Genomic DNA, 25,278 nt, shown 5'->3' on the forward strand with positions numbered 1-25,278 from the left:
ATAATCTTACCATAAAACACTTAAAATAAAACAAACACAAAAGAAAAGAAACCAGAACCTCAGAACAAAACAAACTACTCTCAGCTGCTTTCATAGGTATGCACTACTGGAACATGTTTATAAATGGGTTTCATGACAAATGTTCTCAATTTTTCTGATCTTTCCCTGATATTTTTTGGACACATCTTGCATTATAAATGATGAAAAACAACACTTTTTGTCCTAACAGAGCTGATTAATTTTTTTTTTTCCCTTTCTTTGGGTTGGTCAGAAAAAATAAGACTGTCCCTTCTCTAGATGTGGGTGTGATGTCCCGTTTAGCCTTGTTGGGGAGGGGAGCATTAACAGGCAGATGCAGTTTTACGTACTCTTAACAAAAACAGCTAGAACACTATTGTCAGGCTCACTGGGGCAGAACAATTCAAGAAAGATGTTATACAGCTTCATTGGTTTTAGTTACTTTTAAGAAGAACTTATATGAGGAACTTTCTAAAATTTGGTGTACCTTGCAGTACAGTAGAGTTGGCCATTTCTATGGGAATAGAGGCACGACATCCGCACCTGCACCAAGCTGTGGCGAAGGTCTACAGCAATGCTGTCCTCTGTGCGAATGTAAGGACCTCCCTTCAGCACGACAAAAGCTTATGTAGCCAGGCAAGCAGTAACAGAAACTTACAGAGGAATTTCCTAACTGCTAATGATGGCCTCATTCAGAGAGTTTTGGTCAACAGCTCAATGTCCAGGTGGAGATCAGTGACAAGTGGTGTCCCTCAGGGGTGGGTACCGGGAGCAGTACTGTTTAGTATCTTTATTAATGACATGGACAGTGGGATTGAGTGCACCCTCTGCAAGTTTGTGGATGACACCAAGCTGTGTGGTGCAGTTGGCACGACGGAAGGTAGGGATGCCATCCAGAGGATGATCAGGGAACTGGAACACCTCTCCTCTGAAGACAGGCTGAGGGAGTTGGGGTTGTTCAGCCTGGAGAAGAGAAGGCTCTGGGGAGACCTTACAGCGGCCTGCCAGTACCTAAAGGGGGCCTACAGGAAAGCTGGGGAGGGACTCTGTGTCAGGGAGTGTGGTGACAGGACAAGGAGTAGTGGCTTTCAACTAAAAGAGGGGAGATTTAGGTTAGATAGGAGGAGGAAATTCTTCACTCAGAGGGTGGTGAGGCCCTGGCACAGGCTGCCCAGAGAAGCTGTGGATGCCCCATCCCTGGAGGTGTTCAAGGCCAGGCTGGATGGGGCTTTGGGCAACCTGGTGTGGTGGGAGGTGTCCCTGCCCATGGCAGGGCGTTGGAACTGGGTGATCTTTAATGTCCCTTCCAACCTAAACCACTCCATGTTTCTATGACTCAAAAGTGTTCTGAACTGGGGGGTTAGTTAGCTTTACATCTTTCCTGTGGTGAGACATTTGGGTTTTTTGTTTGCATGATTTTGTTTGTTTGCTTTTTCTTTAATGCCCATGTCACATAATAACCTAATGAAGGTCTCTTTTTTTTGCATGTGTTCAGTTTATTAAAAGGCATTGTTCAGCTGTCAGACCCTTCAGTGCAGACTCTAGAACATGCTGCAAGCAGAGGGAAATGCCCGCACAAGCCTCGACTCTGCGGACAGGGCTGGCCACACGGAGCTTTGAGGGGACTGACTGCAGGGCAGATCTAAGGGGCTGTCCCAGCTGACAGCTTCTTCTCCCAGCTCCACTGGTGGATTGTCTGTGACAAATCCTCCTCAGACAGCCCGGTGAATGCGGTACAACCACCCCTCAGCTCCACGACGGAGCAACCGCCAGCGACAGCGTCGCCTCAGCGGAGCCCCTCAGCGGGGCAGCCGCGGCCGAGGCGCGCCGGGGCCGGCACCGCGGGGCTGAGGAGCCTCCAAGGCCGCCGTGCGGTCCCGGGGCTTCCCCGCCACAGCCGCTCTCCCCCGGGGCCGCCGCCGCCGCCGGCCGCGGGGCCGCCAGGGGGCGCCGGAGCGCGGCTCGCTGCCCGCCGGCCGTGGCGGCGGAGGTGGAGGTGGCGGTGGGGTGAGCGGGGCCGAGCCTCCCCCGCCGGCCCCCCGCGGCACCGCGCAGCTGCGCTCGGCTGCGGGGCGCTGCGGCCGGGCTGGGCGAGCCGCGCAGCGAGGCGAGGATGCTGCGCCGCCGGCAGCCGCCGTGCCCGCTCCTCCTCATCCTCCTCCTCCTCCTCCTCGTCCTGTCAGCGCTGGCGGTGGCCTTCAACCTGGACGAGGAGAAGCTGACGGTGTACAGCGGGCCCCCCGGCAGCTACTTCGGCTACTCGGTGGACTTCTACATCCCCGACCCCGGCAGGTGAGTGCGGGGCCGGCGGCGGGGGGCGGCGGGGCCGGGAGCCCCCCGCGCCTCCCCCGCTGACCGGGCGCCGTGCTCCGCAGGGTCGGCGTCCTGGTGGGAGCCCCCAAGGCCAACACGTCGCAGCCGGACATCGTGCAGGGAGGAGCGGTGTACCACTGCGCCTGGCCCGCCGCACGCTGCCGGCAGATACCCTTCGACAACACGAGTAAGTGAAGCGGCTCGCCGCCGGGTCCCCTCCCTGCGCTCCTCCCAGCAGCGGCGAGGGAAAGGTGCTCCCGGCTGGGGGAACGCGGCGCCTTCGCTCGTTTATTTGGGTTGCCCAAGCCCTGCCTCGCCCGCTTCTCCCACTCCTGGAAATCGCAGGTTATTCTGTGCGGTTATGCTCCGTCGCGGTACCTCGCGAGGCACGCTCGTCTAGTTCCTTACACAGAGCAAGAACCTTGCTTTCCTCCCTCTTCCCTCCTCTCAGGACGGGAGGCTAGCTGCAGACAGATTTAGGCGCAGTGTGGATAGATCACATCCACTTCCAAAGTCCCAAGACAGATGGTTCTTATTTAATTAGGGAGAGCACGCATTTTAAACAGTTCAGGCTGTTTATGCTTTCTGTTGTCTCTTTAAAGGTCTTGAAAACAATTTGAACCTAGTGTTTCCAGGGACATTAAAACCGATCGGTTTAATTCAGGCGAACTTTGACAGTTTAGCCATTAAACAAAAGTTATGGTTCTTTCGGTTATATTAGATCTTAGCTTTTATGTCGTATTTAAATACAAACACAATACACTTCAGTCTTGGGCTAGGAGCACAAATTAACTTAGAAGAGCTTACTTTAGTGTAGCAAGTAAGTGCAGTTCTTCCCCCCGTCCAGCCCCAGCCACCCTCCCACTATGACTGTGTTAGTGTTTACAGCCTCCTCCATTCGGGACTCCCATCGTCCCGTGTCTGAACAGGCTAGGAGCTCCTGCCCCAGGAGCCTGCAAAGCAGTACTGTATGTGCCTGTGGCCACTTGGGCATGGGAAGTGATGTAGAGCATATAGTTACATATGAATGGGAATGTATGGGCATGGTATGCATACAATATTTTTATTGTAATGTGTCTTCGTGAGCTAGCACACTAATAAACCTAGCTGAGCAAATATTCTTCTATTTCTATCTTACAATTAGATAATTCGTGTACCAGTAGTAGAATGTGTTACCTACACAAATTACTTTTAGGTTTGAAGAGAAAACTTTCAGACCAAATGAAAATTTATTTGCATTTTAAAGGGGCGTTTTGAAAAATGAATGAAAACCTAGTGATGAAACCTAGAACGGCATCTGGCTTTCCTGTGGGAAACTTCAGAAAAGTTCACTGCAGAGGCTTAGGACAACTCCATATGCTGTAGGCACAGATTTCCATTTGCGGGTACTACGCTTTGAATAAAGGCACAACCACAGGCTGTTGACTAAGTACATCAAAAAGGCTTTGGACTGTGCCACATGACTGTTCAGAGAGGACAGAGAGCTTGGCATCTCCAAAGTGGTGTTCTTTCAGTCTGAGGCATTTTGTATCTCCTCTGGATAGATGCCTGAGTTGCAGACATTGAAGTTAAGCAAGAAGCCCGTTGTATGAACATAAATGCACAGTACTTGGAGGTGGGACTGCAGTACAGACATGTTTGGAAGTGTTACCACTGGCTTTCCAGTTCAGGTACCAAGGGCAGTTCAGGTGTCATTTCACACAATTTGGTGCTGGCCAGCTGCCCTCATAGACAAGGACCCCAGGAAGGTTTGCATAGCTGGTACCAATGCCCATTCTTCACTGCCAGCAACATAAAGGTTATCTCTAATATGCCTTAGATAATTCATTTTACGGAAGAAGAGATGTGTATTTCATGTCAGTTTTGTCTCTCCAAAATACTTCACTTACTGGAGCAATTTTTCCATCTTTTCCACATTTCCTCCAGAGCAGTCCATGTGAACTCTATCCTAGATGATGCTATTTTAAAGAGCCTGTTACACACAGTTCCTGTCGAAGCCTTTGACCACTGTATGCCAAGTGAAAGTTAGCTGGTCCTTTTTAAATATTAGGGGTATTTTCAGATTACGGCTCTTCCTTGGACTGGCACCTTGTACTCACTATGCGTTCTCCCTCCAGCATCACTGAGAATTTCCATTACTCCCATTTTCTATTTTAATTTCCATTTTTGTATCCATTCTGAGAAACAGAAAAAAGTGAGTCTGGGTTGTCAAATATCATACAGGAAGTTGGTGATGGACCTGCAAACTGACTCTGGATTTTTTTATCTTCCTCCAGTGCCTTAACCAGAAAATAATCCTTTCTCCCAAAGCAGAAACACCCAGGAACTGTCAGAAGACTGGAAATTCAGCTCTAAGAGCTTCAAAATTAAATTATTAAAACAAACAAACAAACAACAACAACAAAAAACCTGCTCAATCAGTAACAGTATTTTTAAATTAACATCAGAAGCTAAAATTGAGGGTAACTAGAAAGAAAGGAAGAGAATAATGTAGCAGTTAAAAGGGAGTGTGACCCAACAAATAGATAAAGAATTTATTAGATCGGTATTGTTCAGCCCGAAGGGTCCAATGGAGAACTTCTGAAAAGTTTGTTAAAGAAAAGCAGATTCACGCATACTACAACCCAAGTTAGAGACATGAAATCTCTGCAGGTCATAGAAACCGTGGAATTTCTACTGTAACCTAAAAATTCAAGTCATCAACAAATTCAGTTGGTTGATTGAAAAACACCGACTTCAACTGCATATGAGCATGAAGGCTTTTGATATGCCTTCCATTTTTGAGGGCTGGGTACACAAAAGTAGTTCAGGTATGTTGTGTTCAATGCGAGTTATGCTCTCCCGTTGAGGGAACATACTGTGCACTTGGATGTTATTTGGACTTTTACTGCCAACAACAGCCATCATAGTTCAGAAACAGAGAAGGTTCACTGTGTAAATTAGGACAATTTTACCAAAAAAAAGCGCATAGAGCGCATAGTAGTCTTTTTGATTGCAAGACTGGAATTATCTCACAAGCAGGGTGTCTCTGTTGCCCTGTGCAGGTGCTGTAGTGTGCAGTCATCGCAAATCATCCTGTAACGTCGTAGTGCCTCAGTTTTGCTGGTGGAAATAAGTCTGTAAGTGGGTACCTAGTTGGTGAGACTCATGTGTAGTTGTATAGGTTATTGCACTGTTTCCAGAAAGAAAATAGACCTAATTTCAAGGTTTCCTTCATTTGCAAATGCTTTGATATTATTTGTCTTAACACTATTAATATCTCATTCCTGTGAAAATAATGATGTCATTGAGTACATTGCTTTGTACTAATGCATTGTTTCCCGTTATTTTACTGATTCCAAGACAGTGTTCCAAGACAGACACCTCAGCGAAAAGCTTAACCTTGGTTAGGTTAATATTAGGATGGTAAGTGCTGAGATAGTCTATGCAGGGCCAAAGTTCATCCTGTTTTGTTGATGATTTTTTTTTTCCCTCTGTTATCATTACCTTCCTATTTTAAAAACAACTAAAGGTTTAGTTTAAAGAAAGCTGTTCTGTATCCTCCATGCCATAAAGTCCTGAAGGGAGAATAGAGATGTGAAGCCTAACTGGACCTGCCACCCTGACACTGGTGCAAGACAACTGCAGGTGTTCCACAGAGGACCGGAGATAGGACACTGCACAGGCAGCACTGGCAAGGTGCAGCTCACCTCCCCTCCACCACGCTCAGAACTAAACTCTGTCCTTTGTCTCCTGTAAGCCTTAAATTACAGAAGACAAATCCCTATGGCTTCTGAAGTTCTCTTGCTCCTTTTTGTTTTTCTTCAGGAACTAAGACTGCATGAGGAAATAGGAATTGTGTTGGTTGCTAACATATACCTAACCAGAACACACAATATTTGGTCAATTCCCTGTGAAAGATAGGCAAACACTTTAACAATGTGTCATTACTTCTGAGTGCCATGTCCTGGCTGTCAAACACAAACTAGATTCCTTACTACTAGAGGTGATACTCAAGGCTGCTCCTGAACTCTCTGTGGCCCAGCCTGTAGTTAGGATGTACAAGCTGGTCTGAGTGCTATGCGCTGCTGCTGAACTTGTGTTAATGTGGCAGTGTGTGTGGGCTAAGCTGCTCTGATGAGAAGATGGCTTACTTAGAGTTAGCAGAGGGGTAGGAGTATCTGCAGCTCGTTCCGACAAGTCATAGCAGAGAAGCTGTGGATGCCCCGTCCCTGGAAGGGTTCCAGGCCAGGCTGGATGGGGCTTTGAGCAACCTGGTCTGGTGGGAGGTGTCCCTGCCCATGGCAGGGGGGTTGGAAGTAGATGAGCTTTAAGGTCCCTTCCAACCCAAGCCATCCTATGATGCCACCTAACTGACGTTGTTCTACTGAGACTTCTCCCAGATTGTCACTAATCTCTCATGTCACCCATCGTTGCTCCAGAGCAGTCAACCCAGACATTTCCAATGCACTGAGGTTACTTACCTGCAAACTATGTGTATAATTAGCCCTCCTGATGAAATAAATTGTTCCTGACAGGGAACGGAGGAGGGAAGGAGGATGACATTTTGACATATGTTGGGAATTGATTCCGCCCAGCCATATGTAAGTCACGTAACAGGACATTCCCATTTGGGTGGACCAGTGATATGGCCTGCAGCCAAGAAGGGGATTTAGCAGTAACTCTCCGTGTTTCCTGCTGGTGATGCAGTGCTGACTCTGCAGTCCCTTGTTTGCACTTCTTCAAAGCTCCCTAAATCTAGGTACTGGAGCCAAGACTGAGAGGAAGCTGAAAGCACTGTCCTTCAGAGCACAACTGGTGCTTTAACCGACCTTGTTGCAGCAGGGAAGTGAGATAAAGTATAATGGAAGGGCTTTTAGTATCCCCTTACTCCAGGAGATACGGACTGAAGGGCAGAGACTCTTCTCCCTTGTTTCCCTGCTCTGTGAGGCTGTCCTATCGCATTGCACTGTCAGGATGCGATACTCTTTGAAACGTAACGGGAGAACAGGGGAACAAGTGTTGGCATTATCGTAGAGAGATGTGATCTGAATTTCCTCTTTCCTACACAAAGCCAACTTCTCCTTTTCAGTTTCTCCATTATGAAATGAGGTTTACAATGAGTTTTTCTGCTTTAGCACTGAGGTAAAATTACCAAGTCCTTGCGTTTAAACTGGATGCTTTTCCTTTCGGCTGCCAGAAGAGGTAGCAGGAGAGCAATATGAAGAAATCTTTCTCCCCTCTTTATTAACCGGGGAACTTCTCTCTCAAGGCATCTTGCAGCCAGAAGCAAACTTAAATGCCCCCTGAAGTACTCTGTTGTGTTTGAGATCTGTTAATAAGCTAATACTTTGTATTTCAGAAACTAATTATAATAGTTATTTTTAATTGTAGTGTTAATTGTAGTGTAGTTTTTAATTGTTACAAACTGTAACAAGTTCTGATGCTAATTAATGTTAAATTAGCTCTGAAGGGCAGAATTTTAGATGCTTGCCCTAGGTTTCCAGGACTCACTGGAGTCGCCTTTGCTATCAGTCACCTTCACCAGTTTTAGTAAAAATAGGTTATGTTTTTTAAGCTAGCTGGAGAGAATTTGAACGGGCTCTGAAGAGGAACAGGTGAGGGGGAATATAGGTCAGACCTGGCCAAGCATGCAGTTGATAAAAAACATGAGCTAATTTGGCCGGCAGTTGAGCTGATTGTAACAGAACCCAGGTATACTGTATAAGGGAAGGATGTCTTGTGGGACTCGAGAGATTCAGTTACATGAAAAAATCGTTAGCTGCAAAGATGCTAAGATTCTGGGGAAAACTTAGAATCTTGTTATAAAGCAGAATTTGCATCTCAAGAGAAAATGCTGAGGGAGAACTTTGTTGTACTTTGAAATGTTGACACATTTCAGTCACTATGCCAGTAAGACCTTATCTGGAGCCTCATGGTTCACTTGTGGCACTCTGGTTTATAATAGACCCTTGTGGGTTTCTTTTATAAATCTCAGCATTATCTAAAGAAAGGAAAAAAATACCCTTAGCTGTGTTAGTTCAAGCCCCGAGGTCTTAATTTGTTTTTGATCAGATAGTACTTAGGCAAAAAATCCTGTTGGGTTTGATGATGCTTTTTTTTTCTTAATTCATGGAATTTAAGTCCAAATAAAGCTCTCTAGATATGATCTATTAAATTAAAATAACTCATATGAATAGAATCTAAGGCACAATAAAATAAAAAAAAAACAACATAGGAATTAAATATATGTTTATAGAGTCAGATAAATATAAAAATAGAGGCAACTCTTCTCGTCATGCATGGGTTTTGCATGTCCTTACTGTCTCAAATACTATGGAGTCTTTTTTTTTTACAGCATTAACGTTGAATGCAACTGCTTGGCTTGGTTCCCTGGATCATGGTTAGCCTTGTATTTGTGTTCTGACTCTCTGCTGAAGACCTAGTATCAGTGGCCCTGTGGAAGCTATTGGCTTACCTTCGGTTAATAATGGGTGGTATCATTTGAATCTTTTATGGTGGTGATACCAAAAATAATCACTCTGCCATGGTGGTAGGGCTGACAAGACCACCTCTTACCTCACTTCTAGAGTATGGGGCCAGTACAAACCCTTCCCTCTCTCTCTTCCCTCCTATAAGCCATGACCTTACCAGTGCAGCAGGGCTGATCTCCAAGTTAAAGCAGGTTGCTTGGAGCTTTGCACGTGTAGCCAAGTTCTGAATTTACCCAAGGGTGGAGATGTCACAGCCTCTCTGGAGAAACTGTTGCAGTGCCTAATCACTCTCACTGTGAAGGGTATTTAATTTATATTTAATCAGAAATTCCCTTGCTGCAACAAATATCTGTTGCCTCTTTTCCTTTTGCAGTGTACCTCAAGTGGGAGTTTGGCTCTCTCTTCTCTCTGCCTATTGAGCGCGCTGACTGAAGTGCAAACAGATGATAGAGATCCTCCTTTGCTTTCTCTTCTTCAGGCCAAGCAACTGCAAGTCTTGTACTGGTGTCTCAAAACTGTACTGTAGCATTCTAGGTGTTGCCCCATGTGAGGGGGATATTCACTTTTCTTGGCCTATAAATATTTATAGAAATATAAATTTTTGGTTTGTTTATGTATTTAGATTCACGTTATAGAAATATGCATAGGCTGAGATGATTATTCGGCTCCACTCTGTGTATATGTAATTAGGTATGAATATATATGTAATAACTATATTACGTTTTATATTTTCCCTATACATTTGTTTATACACATGGATATGCATAAATACATAAATATATCAAAACAGGTATTTAAAAGGGATTTGCCATCCTGGATGTAGTCTGATTAGACACAGGTTAGTGGGCATAGTGTAACTGAGCCTGCTGGTGGTGCCTGATGAATGGCCATGTATGTTTATCCATTCCAGCACATACAGGCAAACACACGCACACAGAGCCAGTGAAGACAGTACTTAACAAAGTTCATGATGAGTGAGAACTGACCTGAAAGAGTTGCAGGTGCATTATATAGCTGGATTTGCTACTTTGATTAGAAGCATTGTTTTCCTGTATTGTTTGTTTAAAGTATTTTGCTTTTATTCGAGTATTTTCAAATTCTAGTAGATAATTAATTTTTTACTTCTAGTTTTCAAGAACTGGATGAGCCACAATGAGCCATTATCAGTATCTGCAAATATTTTTATGCAGATCCTAATTAACAACAAAAAATAAATATTTATAAGGGTGATGTTTGATTCATGCCTGTTAAAGAATTTATAATGTACTCATTCAGTGCCTGAGAGGAGACCAAGCCCTGTAGTGCCAAATTTAGTTTAATATGTGCAAATGATGGGTTGGCATTTACACTTTTTCCAGGTTCAGGCTTTAATTTCCTAAAACCAAATCTCTGTGCTGTTGTTCTTTTGCATTGCTGTTGCATTTTCCTGTCTGGACTCATTTTTTTCTACTTGTCCAGGTACTGTTTTGGTGATTTCAGGAGCCTCTTTCCCTTTAGTAGCCCCTAGGTAGCTCAAGTCTATAGCAGTGGCTGAAGGAACGCTGATCTTGAGAACCACGTTTCACCATCTCCAGCACTGCTTCTGAAGCTGGCTTGTGGGGTAGTACCAATGCACAGGAGTTTTGGCTCCTGCAGCAGAAAATGAGATGATTTGGGGCTGCTAACATGCACCTATATTTAGATACAGACATCTCTCTGCCCTTTGCATACTCTTGCTTGTCTGGGCCTTAGCCTGCAATACAGTCCTAGCCAGTACAATTACGAGTGACTCCAGGGCTGAGGTTCAAGCCAAATTTGCGAGTGATCCAGACTGTTGACCATCTGGAAGAGCTCCTGGGCTGGCCCTGAAGCAATCCAGCTGGGACTGAGGCGCTCGCCAGGCCTCTCAGCGGGCAGGCCCAGGCGTTGTGTGCCCGGCCCAGCTGCTGCCTTCCAGCCTTGCTCTCCTCGCGCAAGCGTCACGTATCGTGATACAAGATAGCCTGGACTCCTTCCTAAAAGGGGCCAGGCATGTTCCTCCAGAAGAGAAGATGACATTTGTATGCAACCTGAATTCGAGCCAAGTTTTTGCTGCTCACAGAAGTATAGCTTAGCCTGAGGGCAAAGCAGACGAGACGTAGCCTGTGGGCCTCAGAACCCCATAAATAACACAAGGAGAGATATTTTGCTGTCTTATTAAGGGTGTTGTCAGGATACAGACATCTTTTGAAACACTTAGCGCAGTTTTGAGGGATTTACCAAAGACAGAAATAACTTCATTGTTTTTTGAGAACCGGAGTGGGATTTATCTGACTAAACAAGTACGTTTTATGTTAGCCTGCTCTCAGCTGGTCCTCCTTGGCTGTCTATAGTCAGTTTAAAAAAATGAAAGGTACTTTTAGGCCATGGTTCTTCTGACCTTCTCAGGTCCTTGCTTTAGGATAAGAACTGTGCAGTAGATCATGCCCTCTGTTGTAAGTGACTGACTAGCTCAGGAGGGGGCATTTATAGGATCTTCGTTTGGAGGCTTGCTGTCTAATTGAGTGCAGTCAGTGCACAGTAATGACGGTCCGTATGTATTCACACAAGTTAATTGTGTTTATAGCTTCATTTTGATAAAGTTATAGGGGAAGCAGTTGCTGTTTTACAGCAATCTGAAACACTGGCTGGTTGTTACATACTAAAGGCTAAACTGTATTGCAAAGCACAAGCTCAGAAAGTTGGCAGATGACAGCTCCAGCAAGGGTCCTGAATAAACGTGATTTGAGAATTTCTGTCAAAAAACACTTAGCCAGGGAAAAATAAAAAGCTATTTACTAATTTGTATGTGTGTGATGTTTTACTAATTAATTTATAATGAAAATCCCATGCCACATGATAAAGGATTCATACTACACCATATGCCACTAAGGGGGACTACAGTTCTCGCAGATACTGCTAAATTCAGCTATGGTTTTCATAAATCCTGCAAACACTTGTCCTAGTTTTGAAACCTAACATCATCTCAAATTTTGGTATACTTTGCCAGTAGACAAGTGAGCTGTTTTGATTAAAAATGTAAGCTCTTTTTAAGTTAGAAAACTGGTTGGGAGCCTCCTCAGAGCCAGCCTAGCATTGTCTTCTGTAAGCCAACCATGGCTGATTTTCAAGTTTCAAAAGCTTTGTTTCTATCAAGACCTAATCTGTGGACATTGATCATCTTCAGATCTGCTGAAGCATTAAAACAAATAAATAAATTAAATAGAGGTTTCTTTATGTTTGAAATGGTCTGTCTTCACTGGAAAAAATAATCAAAAGTGGGGTTGCCAACAAGTAGGTAGTTGGCAGCTGCCATAATGCAGTGTCAAAGTCACCGTCTCCCACACTCTTAAAGTTTATGCCTAATTTAAATAAATGTATTTCAAAAGTGAAAGTTTCTAGAATTTTAAATTATTATTTCTGAATTTTGAAGATCTAAATATTCCTGAAATTTATCTCGCTCTTATGAGTGCTCTGAGCATAGATTTCTGTATTAGCTTCAGCACAGCACAACAACAAATACTTGTATGAAGGAAGCTTTCTCAGAGGCTTTTCAGACTTTCACAGGTTTGTTCTTTTTCAACTTTCTTCTATGCTTATTAGAAAAATACAAAGGTAGGGTCCCCTTTTTCTCCAAATTTAAAGCATTTGTCTTTCTGTTTGTATCTGTAACATTTATGAGATTACCACCGGCTGAGGTAACCAGTGATCCAACATCCTAGAAAAGGATTCAGATATCTCCTCTATGCCTATTGGGGAAATTCCAGGAAGTATTGACTTTTTACAGGTGACAATTATACCAGCTGCATTTTTCCTCAGTTTAAAATAAAAAAGCATATATATCCATAATATTTAATGTGAGATTCCTTTTTTTTTTTTTTCCTACGTTCCAAGGTAGACAGTATATGTTTTTATTTTCACTTAGAGTGAATAAAAAGAATTGATTCTTGTGCAATCCCTCTTGATAGGAACCAGAAACAAGCATAAGGGAATGCAGATACAAGGGGAAAGGAGTAATGCCCTGCTTATGTATAAATTGAGAAGTTCATTAGGAGTGACTGGTAAGGGAAGAACATAGCTCACGAACATATGGGAAATCAGTTTACTTCAGAGAACTAAGGGTGAAAGGAAGGGATGTCTGTTTTTTATTAAAACCTGAAATGCATTATAATTGGCCTGAGTCTTTGCCCAGATGGCTTCTCTTATGCTGACATCTGCAAGAGTGTATATAAAGCAACATTAAGAAGCTGTCTCTTGTGACAATGTGTACACATGTAATTCTGTTAAAAACGAAGTCCTTTGCTATCAGTAGGGTTGGGCCCTGAATATTCATGCTGAGAAATTTCACATTTGACAAAAACTAATTATAGAACGTGGTCTTTTTATTTATTTATTTATTTTCAACGTGGAAAGTTTCTGCCACTTATGAGAAAAGTTTTTAGGGATTTTTGCTTATTTTTGTAGATTCCTGTGTGTTCACCATAAACTCCAGGTCATGTGCTGGGATTTTTGTTTGTTTGGTGGTTTTTTGTTGTTGTTTTTGTTTGTTTTTTTTTTTGTTTTTTTTTTGCGTGTGTATGTAACACAGAGTTTCACCTTCCTTTTTATTTCTGAAATTTAAGTGTAATTATTTTGAATTGTCAACTGATAGGATGATGACAGTGGATATGATGCAATTAATATACCCATTGGTCTGTTTACTCGTATCTGTAATTCACTGGGTAATACTTTTTAAAATAAGCTGTCAACATACTTCTTCTTTCTTCGTCAGACAACAGGAAAATTAAGGTCAACGGCACCAGGGAACCAATTGAGTTTAAGACAAATCAGTGGTTTGGGGCAACGGTCAAAGCTCATAAAGAAAAAGTTGTGGTAAGTCTTACGCACTTGGTATTAATTTGGAGATAATGTTTATCTTTTCTCAAATGTGTATCTTTAATAGCTGTCTGTGTATAGATCACATAAGCAAGTCTGTGATTACTCATAGAGTTTAAAACAGATGATGTATGTAGCTTGTAAAAAATCAGTGCGTAAAATCAAGTTGAACTGATCACTTGAAGATGATCCTGCTGCCATGTCAAAATAGCGGAATGCCATATTGGTTATGGAAGCAAACAATATTTTTTTTTAAACAAATAACGGACTTTTTTGAGACACACAGTAACTGTAATAGCTATATGCTTAAAAATACTTTGTATTATGAAGGTTTATGAGGGATGATAAATGTAAAATGTAATGGAAGCCAAGAATCTGTGTTGAAGATCAATTAATAAGAGAAAGCACTGACCTATTTTGTCACATTTACATTGTTTCAAACAGCTATGTCACAGGGTAGAACAGCCACAAAAAAGTCGCAATAAAAAAGCTCCAAGTCATGACTGCTGTTAAAGTGCAACATCTGTGTTCCGGTTTTGCAGAGCATTTTCTCTGTATTGGTTGAAGACCAATGGTCCTCACGGTGCAAGTAGTTTTATTGCTTAGTAAGGTAGTGGTGATGTTGCTTACATGCAGACACTTTATATTTACAATTTACGCACTTTAGTTTGCATTGGAAATACTACTGAAACAATTTTGATATGAATAAATAGTTTGGTGATACCTTACTATTTTTACAATTACAAAGCAATAACTTGTGTCCTGGTATTTGTTTAAAACTTCCAGTTATTACTTAAGAAATAGTCATAAGGGAAGCATCAAAAGGAAGTGCTTTCACTTAAATTGTATGCCTCATGGTTAACCTAGAGAGGGATTTTGACACGGAACATGTAATGAATAAAACATCACTTACTCTGTTATAGAGTTAGCATATACTGTGTCAGTGTTATCACAGCTCTCAAATCTCATATGCATTGCCTTCATGTACCACTCTTTTGTACGTGCACTTTCTATTTAAATGTTAATTACACAAAGAAAGTATTTGTCACTTTTCTGAATTGTCAATGATTTTTAAATCTTAGAAGTAGCTGAAGATTTTTCCTTTTGTTTACTCTACTAAAAATAATTCACAAACTGTAATAGAATACTACTTTATCACCATTTGCTGAATCTTAATCAAATGAACTGAAAACGTCATCACAGAGTGATGTGTGGTATCTGTACTAACCAAACATTGTCTCCTTTCTCATATATCTCCTCAGGCTTTCTGAAACACAGATATAGTCAACACTTTTCAGGCAAAAACTTGGTCAGCAGTGCTAGAAAATTTTCTTTTTTTTTTTTTTAAGGTTTGTAGACTGAAAGGAAAGAAAGGGAAAATGTCAACAAACTGTCAAATTTTTTTTAAACTACAAATCTAATTGTAAACTGCATGAGGTCGACATTTATGATATGTATAATTCTTGTTTCAATCCACTTTGCTCAATGCTATAGAACGTACCTCAGTTCACCCTCACAGGGCATGTATTCCTCATTGCTGCAGTCTGGTTTTGCTCTCTGATATATCTCAGTCTGCAAGGTCTTCTAGGCAGGGGCATGTCTTAGGGTCCCTGGTCCTAAACTGGTGTTGCAGAAGCTATGACTTTACTGGTAAGCTCTGAATAGCACAGGGGCTTGTCCAACTGGAACTGATTGCAGAACTAAGGCCAATAGAGTAATGTGAATAACAACGCCTTGCCAGGGGGAGATGGGTTTCTGATTGCAAAAGTGAAACAGGGCAGGATGCAGATGGAGAATTTGGTTGTATCTTACAGGGGAAAGGTTGTAGGGAGAAGGTAATATCTCTGCCCCACCACCCCCATCAACTGAAAAGTTTTAGGGCACAGGAGACCCTGAAGAGTGACTTGCATACCTGACAGCTTATCTTTTTGGTTTTATAATTATTTATTTTAAAAAAGATTCTCTCTCCCTACATAACTTAAATATATTTTATCCTTAGACTTTCATGTTTGTAACATCACTACCAGAACACAGAAGATGAAATACTAGTCTACTAGCCAAAAGTTATTCAACAAAAAAATTGTTCATTGAGGGTCTGTCAAATGCATTATAACCATATTGCCTCTGTGAAGGTTTGGACCAGGGGTTCATAAGACAGCAGACAATCTGATGCAGTGATAGGCAGTGTGGCAGAACACCCTGACAAATCTTCGATTCAGTAGAGGAAAATCATATCAGTTCTGCTGCAGTGGCCTTTATCTTAAGACACATCAGGACAGAAGTAGGGGTGTCCTCAGCCTAATACACGTAATGTACAGCTTAAAACTACGGGATTGAGTCCTGTGCAGTGAGCAAGCATATTACTTGTGAAGCAGGCTTAGGAGGTATTTGTAACGTACGCTTAAATGTGAGTTGTAGTCCCTGTTAGATTTCACCTGCTAAGGGCTATAAGGGAAGGATGAGACTGTTTTTCAGGTTATAATTTCATTATAAGAAGCAGTGGTTCTGCATTTCATTCTATCAATATGTTATGATAATTGTTATGTGAATGATACAACACCAGAGAGGATCCTTGTAAACTGTTTATTAAAAACTACATTTGTCAGGTACAGGAGTTTATGAAAGGTACGTGTGACATGGTTTCTGTTTTGATAGGCTTGTGCTCCCTTATATCATTGGAGGACGCTTAAAGATAGCCCTGAGAAGGACCCAGTTGGCACCTGCTATGTAGCAATTCAGAACTTCAGTGCCTATGCTGAATATTCACCCTGTCGCAACAGTAAGTATTAATAGAAACTAATTTGTTTTGGAGGAATTGATGTTTCACTCAATGTTTTCATCCTTTCAGTTTTTGCACAGTCTTGGTTGAATTAAAATTACTGTATGTTATTATCACACTGGATGAGGGTTTAAAGAAAAATCAACATTGAATTGTATGCCTGCAATTGGATGCTTAATTGTATAATTAAAAGAGAAGAAATTAAGTAAATTAAGCTCATGCAGTTACAGTGATGTGATATAATTGGTTCACTTTAAATGGCTTTAAAATGTAACAAACAGACCTAGATAAGAACCAGACAGCATTTTAAACCAATTACTCATGTTCATGCTGAGTATAAATCGCTCGTCACAGGATCACCATCAAAAGACCAGACCCCACACAGAAACACACAAGCCTGTATCGCCATTCGTGCCAACGTCACCCACAGTGACTGACTCACTTAGGAAGGACTTCCAACGTGGAAGAAAGCCACATGCATTAGCACTGTTGTTCCTCACTCTGCTGTTCTGATGATGTGTGCCTTCACTCCACTGTGGTAGCAATCTCTGGGCCTTCTTGGGGAATAGGAAAAAGCAGTGCATGCATATTTAGAACCAAGCTGTTACCTAGAAGTCTGCAGAAAATGCCACACATCAGATTAAATCAGATGTTCATCCTGTTCAGCATCCTATGTCTAGGTGTATGTAATGATTGCTAATACTCTCATTACCTCAATGCTCCAAATTATTAAAATCAATATGAGGTATCTGGTGATTTTACTGAGCTTTGGACTGGGCTAGGCATACTGCAGTTTCTGCACTCACAGATCAGAGAATTATTCATTCAGTTACTTTCCTAAAGGTAATGTCTGTATGATAGCAAATATGATAGGCTTGCCTATCCCTTCCTTTGGAAACTCCCAAAGTAGAGTAATGATGTTGTTCGATTTAGTAAGGTGGTTTGCTCTTTCAAGTTGTGTGTGCCAGCCAATGCACGAGAAGTCTGCACATAGCCCCTTATCACAATACCCATTGAACAGATAACCTGCTATTGCAGCCAGCATTCTTAACCACGTGCACATGGGCTAATTTTGAATCGCACCTTCTGACTGTTCCTCTTCTGGGAACTGTGCTCCTACCATCAAGTTTCTCGTGGATTATTTTGCCAAGAAAGTACCAGGCATTTTACAGGAAAAGTAGACACACACTTTGCATAATTAAAAGGTCTCTTTCCTTCTACAGTCAGCATTATATTGTGTAGCTGGATTTTCCTGACATCTGACAGATGCTTGATAATACAGCCCAGTAATGCTTTCCACAGTCTACCAGAAAATCTGTACACATAAAGCAGCAGAAAAAGCGCTAAACTGAGTTGTGCTACCAAGTGTTTCTTCATTGTCTAATCCTTATCCCTGGGTGGACAGATATGGAAAGAAGCTGAATTTGTAAAAGAAACGGTGCCCACAGGATCTGCTTCATGTAATTCTGATGTCTCACTGGGGTTTTGCCAAAAGCTGATGCCATTTCAGGAGAGAGTTGAAGTAGTCATTGCTCTGTTTCCTGATCCTACAGACTTCCAGCATGCCAGTGCTCATAGGGAACCCCTAAAATACATGCCAGCACACTTTGTACAATTATGTAAGAATTTGGAGACTAGAAATAAAAATGAACAGAAACAGGGAGGATGTTTTTGCATGTGCATCCAAAATTATATTTCACAAGTCCCAATTGAACAAATGTGTGTCAATTAAAGGGGTGACCCTTGTGAAGAACAAGTGCCCCTTTCCCATGCAGTAGTGCAGATAATCAGGATGCTGTTTGAACATTGACCCATGCTGACTCATCAACTATGTCAGCATTTCTTGAGAATGCCTTAGTAAACACTTAATTCTGTGTTTATGGCAGAGCAGGCTGTGGTGACCATTCTAGGATTCCTTGTTGTGTTGTTTACTTTTGTATCTGCAGACAAATTCAAACTGAATCCTTAGTAGTTGTAACAAGGGTCCTTCCTGGGCAATGAGAGGATGAAGACCCTAGTAACTGGTCCTATTTTCCAAAACCTTCACAAGGAGGCGGCATGTTCAGTGTCCTGTAGAAGGCCTTGATTTGCTCTGCCTCTTTAAAACAAACAAACAAACAAACAAAACAAAACAAAAAACTCCTTCTTTCTATGTAATTTGATAGTTTTGCATTTACAGCCTTACAGCTCCATGGGGTGTGTACACTGTCTTCTGCATGCCCCCATGAAATCAATAAAATGCTTCTCCTTTCATAATTGCAGGCAATGCAGATCCTGAAGGACAAGGCTTTTGTCAAGCAGGTTTCAGCTTAGATTTTTACAAGGTGAGAGATTGTGCTTCTGAAATACTTTGACCAAATATATTTATATGGCAAGTTTTGCAAAGTTGTTGCAAGTTCTTTCCTCCTTTGCAAGCTTCAAACTTTCTGGTTTCATTAATAAAAGAAATATCACTATCAGTAGCTGTTAGCAGCACTCAGATTTGTCTCTCCTCCATCTATCTTAATAGATAATTAAGCAAAAACTGTATGTGCTTCTCTCTCAGTGTTCCACACACACATTGCTTTCCAGAGACCTGACTTTCAGGAAATAATGGGCAGGCACCTGCTGTCTTCTAAAAGTCAAAATAGATTGTATAAGGATGCTTTTGGAGCCAGACCAATGATTGAGACTGTTCTCCTGTGGAGGTGATAGAGGAAATGCTGAAGGGAAATAGCTAGTTGTTCTTACATGCCAAGAGAGTCACTAAAAATACTGTGGGCCAAAGAATATACTTTGCAGCTATTGTTATTATCTTTGCCAGTATTACAGCACTAGGAGCCCACGTCTTTCACATCATTGGAATTGTTTTCAGTGTTGTGTAGCAACAATTGTTATTCACACTATTAATAGGCAAGTAGTAAAAACTTCATCGTAGAATGTACACAGCTGTATTTCTCTGTAAAGCATTACTGTTGCTTCATTGAATGTGAAGGACCTCTTTTATGCTGACTTTGTTTTCTTACAAATAATCAGCAATTTTTAGAATGCTGTGTTAGTTCTGAAAAAGAAAATAGGCTTTCATTCAAACGAAGATGCATAGGATGATCTTAACTTTATTTAACTGTGGATTTTCCTAAACATCCATGTACCTACATCCTTTGCTTGAACAGGACTGTTCTCCCTTATCATTGTTCTGATATTCTTTTGGTCATTTAAATTGTTTTTCCCATGCATGCTTCATTTTGTTGTGTTCTTTTGTTGTGTAATTTTATTCAATTCTGCTTTTTGTAGAATGGAGACCTGATAGTAGGCGGGCCTGGTAGTTTTTATTGGCAAGGTATGTTCATCTGGCTGGTTAACTTGATCTAAGAAGTGAAGCATAAAGTATTGTGGAAAACGTTCTAGATTTCCAGTGTTTTCTCAGTTTAAGATAACCAGTCTCTGGTCTATTTTCAAAAAGTCTAAACAACAGAGGAATTGTTTAGAAGCCACTGAGCATAAAAACAAGTCAGAGAAAATTCAGACTGTAGGTTATATAGAAAGTGAGACAAACAGAAATAACTATTTTTATCTTGGCAGTTTAGCACATTTGTTGTTTAATAAGCTGTTTTCCTAAAAATACTTATATTTTTAAAATAGCTAATATTTGTATAGTAAATGTAATATTTTCAAAGTTTTGTCACTATTTGTTTCTGAACACCACCTTTTATTGCTATCTACACATATTTTTAGGATATATGTGGCATCACTGCAGTTTCTCAGATGTAGTTTCTCATGTAGATGAAACCTGAAGTAGTTTTGTTAAATGAGAAAAAGTGTATTTTTGCTCTAACTGTTTTTGACATTTGTGATGTAGCTGATTCCTAGACTCTGCCTACCAACTTGGCTCTTGTCAGCCTCACTGATGTGTGTTTTTTCATAGCCATTAAAAAGGAAGATCTGATTGATTATACTGGTAGGGGATGCATGGCTTTGAATTTTCCATTAAGAAATTACTTCCATTTGTCTATTACATTTAAATTCTACAGCTGCAAAAGGTAGCTGTTCTGAAGAAGCTGAGCCTGAAAATGCTTGATTTTAGTTTGATTCAGCACTGTGAAATGTATATGGAGTTGTTTTTTGTGATTTTTCAATGCAGAATCAATGAATGCCTTGATGTATTTATTTACATGTACTTGTGAGATTTTCAGGGTAATGATGAAGAAAGATTGAGAGAAGATGCCTAATCTTTGCATTCGTGCTATGTTATCCTTTGAAGCTCTGTTTTGATGTTCTGCTAGCTCTATTTTGTGGCTGTCCTTTGTGTCCCTTTCATTTATGAAGCTGTTTGAATTCAGGTCAGGTAATCACTGCAAGCATTGCGGATATCATTGCAAATTATTCCTTCAAAGATATTCTGAGGAAACTGGCACGAGAGAAGCAAACAGGAGTGGCACCGCCCACGTATGATGACAATTACATGGGTAAGCTAAGCTCTTTTTCAGTTAGCAATATGTCCTAAAAGCAAGGGGCTTATATAAATGAGAAAACAAGCCCTAAATTACTGATGTCCCAATTGTGAGATGATTCAAACACATTATGCCTTAAGTAGAACAACAAATCAGTAGTTTGCTTGTGACTTCAATGGGATGAAGAACATTCTTCAAGTTATGCACAACAACAGGTTTTGAAAGTTGAGATCTTAAATGGCTGATTAGGATTCTTATTATTTGATCTTAAACAAATAACCACAAATACAAAGTTTTCCTATTTATATTTTCTTTCACGCCAAGATAATGGTTTGAGTTTAAAGTAATTAAAGACTATTTCAGGTTTTAATCAATAAAATTCAGTTCTGCAGTATTTCATACAGGACTACATAAATACCCAATTTATTCTCACTGCAATTGCTTGCTTGAATTGTCTTTTAAGTAATTTAAGACTGTTTGAGTATATTATGTAATAAAAAAGGGCTCTTTGTACCTTTTATTTTCGCTAAGAATTTGCATAATGTTCACACATCTCTGTATGCAAGACAATTTTTGCCTCACATTATTATAGAAAAAATGCAGTGGAATTAGAAGGCAAAGATGCATCCTTTCATCTCTGCCCATAGATTTGAAATTGCAGTCACTGATACAATCCTGAAGTCTTTACTCTGTCAATATCAATTATCTCACTGGCTTACAAAAGCCTGAGGAGGTAGTCAACTGCGTCTTTGGAAATCTATCTTCCATATAGAACTAAAACAGGATTCTCACACAATGCAGGACAGTAATGAAGACCTAAATTGTGTCAATAGCTGTTAGGGCAAACTACTGTAGTACCTCCCATTTTTTTCAGAGAAAGTATTAAGTATTAATGCTTTGGCAGCTCATCTGGGGAGAAGAAGGCTAGATGTGTTGTTATTCTTTGAGACCTACAGTTAATTAAGTCATAATAATGTGATTTTTTCCCATTTTTCCCCACACAGTTTTAGAATACTAATTTTAGAAAATTTACATTCTGGTGATTAGATGAGCCAACAAATCTGATTGTCCTTCCACATTTTTGGAAAGAAATGGTTTAACATCTTTTTTGCTTGTGATTTATTTTTAAACAGGGTACTCAGTGGCTGCTGGGGAATTTACTGGAGATTCTGAACAAGGTAAGAAGCCATGTACTTAAATGGAAATCACATGGCTGTGCACCTATTAAATTCCTCTGTTTGGGTCTGTACACAGGTACATACCTTTTATGCACCTGAAACACTGGTGAAACTTAACCTATCTGTGCCCAATATTCTTAGAGGCAAATATTTCCTTAGAAGGTGTAGCATGCCAGAGGAGAATTTAAGTAACTTAAACATCTGAATCTGTTATTGTGGTGTCCTTCTGCTTGTGCATCTGTTTTGCAGAGCTGTAACAACATCATAGGTGGAGTCAGCTAAGCTCACTGAATTTAGCCAGTTTGGTGATGAGTAGTAATGAGTGGAACCAACTGTGCAATCCTCTACAGTTCTGTGGCCTGTACTCAAGTTACTCAGCAGCATAGAGGCTGCTGGAGCTCAGCACCTGGCTGGACAGATGCAGCCTAGTTTAGAAATTTCTGTATGTTGAAACATACAGTTAGCTGTAGAAAACACTGTGATCCCTGATGTTTCATACCTTAAGAGCTATATATTTTGTGTAAGGCTGACAGTCAGAAAGTATTGCATAAAGAGGAGATTTCTTGAATATGAATAGCTCCATGGTCCAAACTCACAAGTCAATAGAGACCTGGTACATTTCTACAAATGAAGCCAGCTCCCCAGAACTGCTGCTGCTGCTTAATCCCTGTAAAGTTTGGAGTTTCCTGTCCTGTGCCACTCTGGAGTCAAAAAGAAAAAAAGACACAATTTTGAGTGCAATATTAAAAAAAAAAAAAAAAGGGGAAAAAAAAAGAAAAAAAGAGATGTGCTTCTGATAGTGGAAGGCTGCAGCCACTATATGGTTGGCACAAAGAATTGCATCATTGGCTGACCTCACAGTCCTTTGTTACTATTTTCATCTCCTCTTGGCCAGACACATTCAACCATAGGGGAGTATATAAACCCAAAGAGGAATAGGTGAATGTTAGGTCAGTCAAGGAAGATGTCTGAGGTGCTCTGGTACATGAAGCTCCTTCTGCTGTCTTCTGATGTGGGTATCCTAATGAGGGAAGGTTTAGACAGTATGACTGCCGGCTGTGGCTTTGGTCTTTTTTTTTTTTCTTCTCACTAGTTGTTTAAGATTTGTTCTCTGAGTGGAATCATGTACAAGAGAGCAGCTAGGTCCAGTGTTTTGTGTTCTAGTTCAATGAATTCCCTCTATGCCACTCACAAAAACTTGGCTTGTAATGCTTTTAGATAGCTAGCGTGTGCACAACTTGTCAAACACTCCCATGGCATCAAGTCAAATAACAGATGGGAGAAAATGTTGTGCAGCCAGAAAGAAAAGGGGAGTTTGTAATGACAATCATATTTACCTTCTGTATGATAGTGTGTGTTGCCACAGCTAATTCTTGTTTGATCAATCCACAGCTGTTAGATAACAAGTTGAATCAGAGTAACAGCTTTATTGTACTGTTCTATGCTAAGTAGGTGGAAAGAGATCTCTGGCTAGGTGTGGAGTGTATTCAACAGTTCAGATGTAGTATTTCAAGCAACTAGATGCAGTGGATGAAAGTTAAAATCTTATGAATGAATGCCTTGTGATTTGCAGGTGTTTCTGATACAAATAAAAATTCAAAATCATAAAGATAATGATGTAACAAGGAAGATATAAGTGGCATGGGATGCATGTTGCATGAACTGCTCAGACAGCATAACCCGTTCACTGCCAATCATTTATCTTTCAGAGCTGGTTGCTGGAGTCCCGAGAGGAGCACAGAACTTTGGCTATGTACGTACTGGACTCACATTTTATCCTCTTTATAGTGAGAATGATGTTAGACCATTTGGAGTGTTAAAGGCTATATTATATTTTCTGTCTCTTTGAACTTTCTAATCAAATAAAACTGCCACTGGCTTTTACACTCAGGCTTGCCTGATTGGGTTGAAATGCCTTACTGGCATCAGCTTTGAATATTAAGCTCTTACTCCATTTTGAAGTCTGTTTTCAACAGCCAATTACCAGCATGCTTTGAGTATGAGTAGTATCCCAGTACCCACAGGTATTAGACCCTGGCCTAAGTTTACCCATAGGCTGGGGTATTTCATGTGCAACTTTCTGTCCACTGTGGAGAGAAGTCCAAGTTCTGGTTATTCATACACGGTGTTTATTTTCAGTGTTCTTTTTAAGGACATAGACTGACTACCAGATGAAAGGAGGTACAGTACACAGAAACTGAGCGAAGGGTGATGTGTGAATACACAGCTTTTCTCTTTTAGGAAGAAAAAAAAAAAAGAGTTTCAGGTGTTTCTGATTGGGAATCAGAAAGATCCCAGCTACAGACACACTCTCTAGTTTTGTGGACCCAAAACTCCTTGTGTCTTTGTCTTTGACTCCTTGTGTCCTTGTCATTTTTCAGAGGAAAGGTGTGTATTTATGTATATATATGTGTATAGATGTAAATGTATGTATATATGTTATATGCTTATTATATTTTTTATATATATACATGTATGTGTATATGTGTGTATATATATCTTTTTGCTTAAAATTTCTCTTTTCGTGCTTAATGATGTAGCTGCTTATTATCTGATAGGCTGTGATTTGCAGCTGTTCACATTGTCTGGTAAGGAAGGAAACAATTTTTTTCCCAGTTTCTTCATGGGGGAGTTGAACTTGTAAAATTGTAGTGATTTATCCAAGATAACACAGGAAAACTGTGGTGCAACAGAAAAGAATTGATGTGTTTTCTTGACCACCTTGGACCATCCTTCAGTGTTTCAAGTTGGTTTGCAGCGATGCTATGCTGTATCATCTTTGTCTGTGCTTGAAACTTCCCATATCTTTCTGTTATCAGGTCTCAATCATTAATTCTTCTGACTTGACCTTCATCCAGAACTTCACTGGTGAACAGGTAATGTCAAGCAACTATGTGATGAAATATTATATATCAAGAGGATATAATTTCATCAATGTAGTTTCAAAAATACGTAAAATATTTTTACCTTTTAGAACTAATAACCATAGAAACAAAGAGGTTTATCAGTAAAAACTTCTTAAAAATTGATATATGATATGAAAGCCTATTTGTTGTTTTTTATTTCCAGATGGCGTCTTATTTTGGGTACACTGTTGCAGTATCTGATGTTAACAATGATGGGTAGGTTACCAAATATATTCAGCTCCACTGAACATCCATAGAAGCAATGCCTGATATTTATTAATAAACACAGTTTTTCAGGTGCTTCATGCC

At 40.7% G+C, this 25,278-nt stretch overlaps 1 protein-coding gene across 2 annotated transcripts in view; it reads left to right on the forward strand.

The window, feature by feature from the left end:
• Positions 1–1,985: 1,985 nt before the first annotated feature.
• Positions 1,986–25,278, forward strand: part of ITGA8 (integrin subunit alpha 8) — a 109,859-nt gene continuing 86,566 nt past the window's right edge. For both annotated transcript variants that reach the window (XM_080578569.1, XM_080578570.1), the window contains exons 1-11: positions 1,986–2,310; positions 2,394–2,518; positions 13,573–13,673; positions 16,332–16,455; positions 18,718–18,779; positions 19,729–19,774; positions 20,775–20,900; positions 22,019–22,063; positions 23,773–23,816; positions 24,883–24,939; positions 25,133–25,185. In XM_080578569.1, coding sequence (XP_080434695.1) covers positions 2,132–2,310; positions 2,394–2,518; positions 13,573–13,673; positions 16,332–16,455; positions 18,718–18,779; positions 19,729–19,774; positions 20,775–20,900; positions 22,019–22,063; positions 23,773–23,816; positions 24,883–24,939; positions 25,133–25,185 — 962 coding nt within the window. In that variant the 5' untranslated portion in view covers positions 1,986–2,131. The remainder of the gene's footprint in view (positions 2,311–2,393; positions 2,519–13,572; positions 13,674–16,331; positions 16,456–18,717; positions 18,780–19,728; positions 19,775–20,774; positions 20,901–22,018; positions 22,064–23,772; positions 23,817–24,882; positions 24,940–25,132; positions 25,186–25,278) is intronic.

Source organism: Anser brachyrhynchus (genome assembly GCF_964034855.1).
Source record: "Anser brachyrhynchus genome assembly, chromosome: 2".
In the NCBI taxonomy this organism is placed as follows: Eukaryota; Metazoa; Chordata; class Aves; order Anseriformes; family Anatidae; genus Anser; species Anser brachyrhynchus.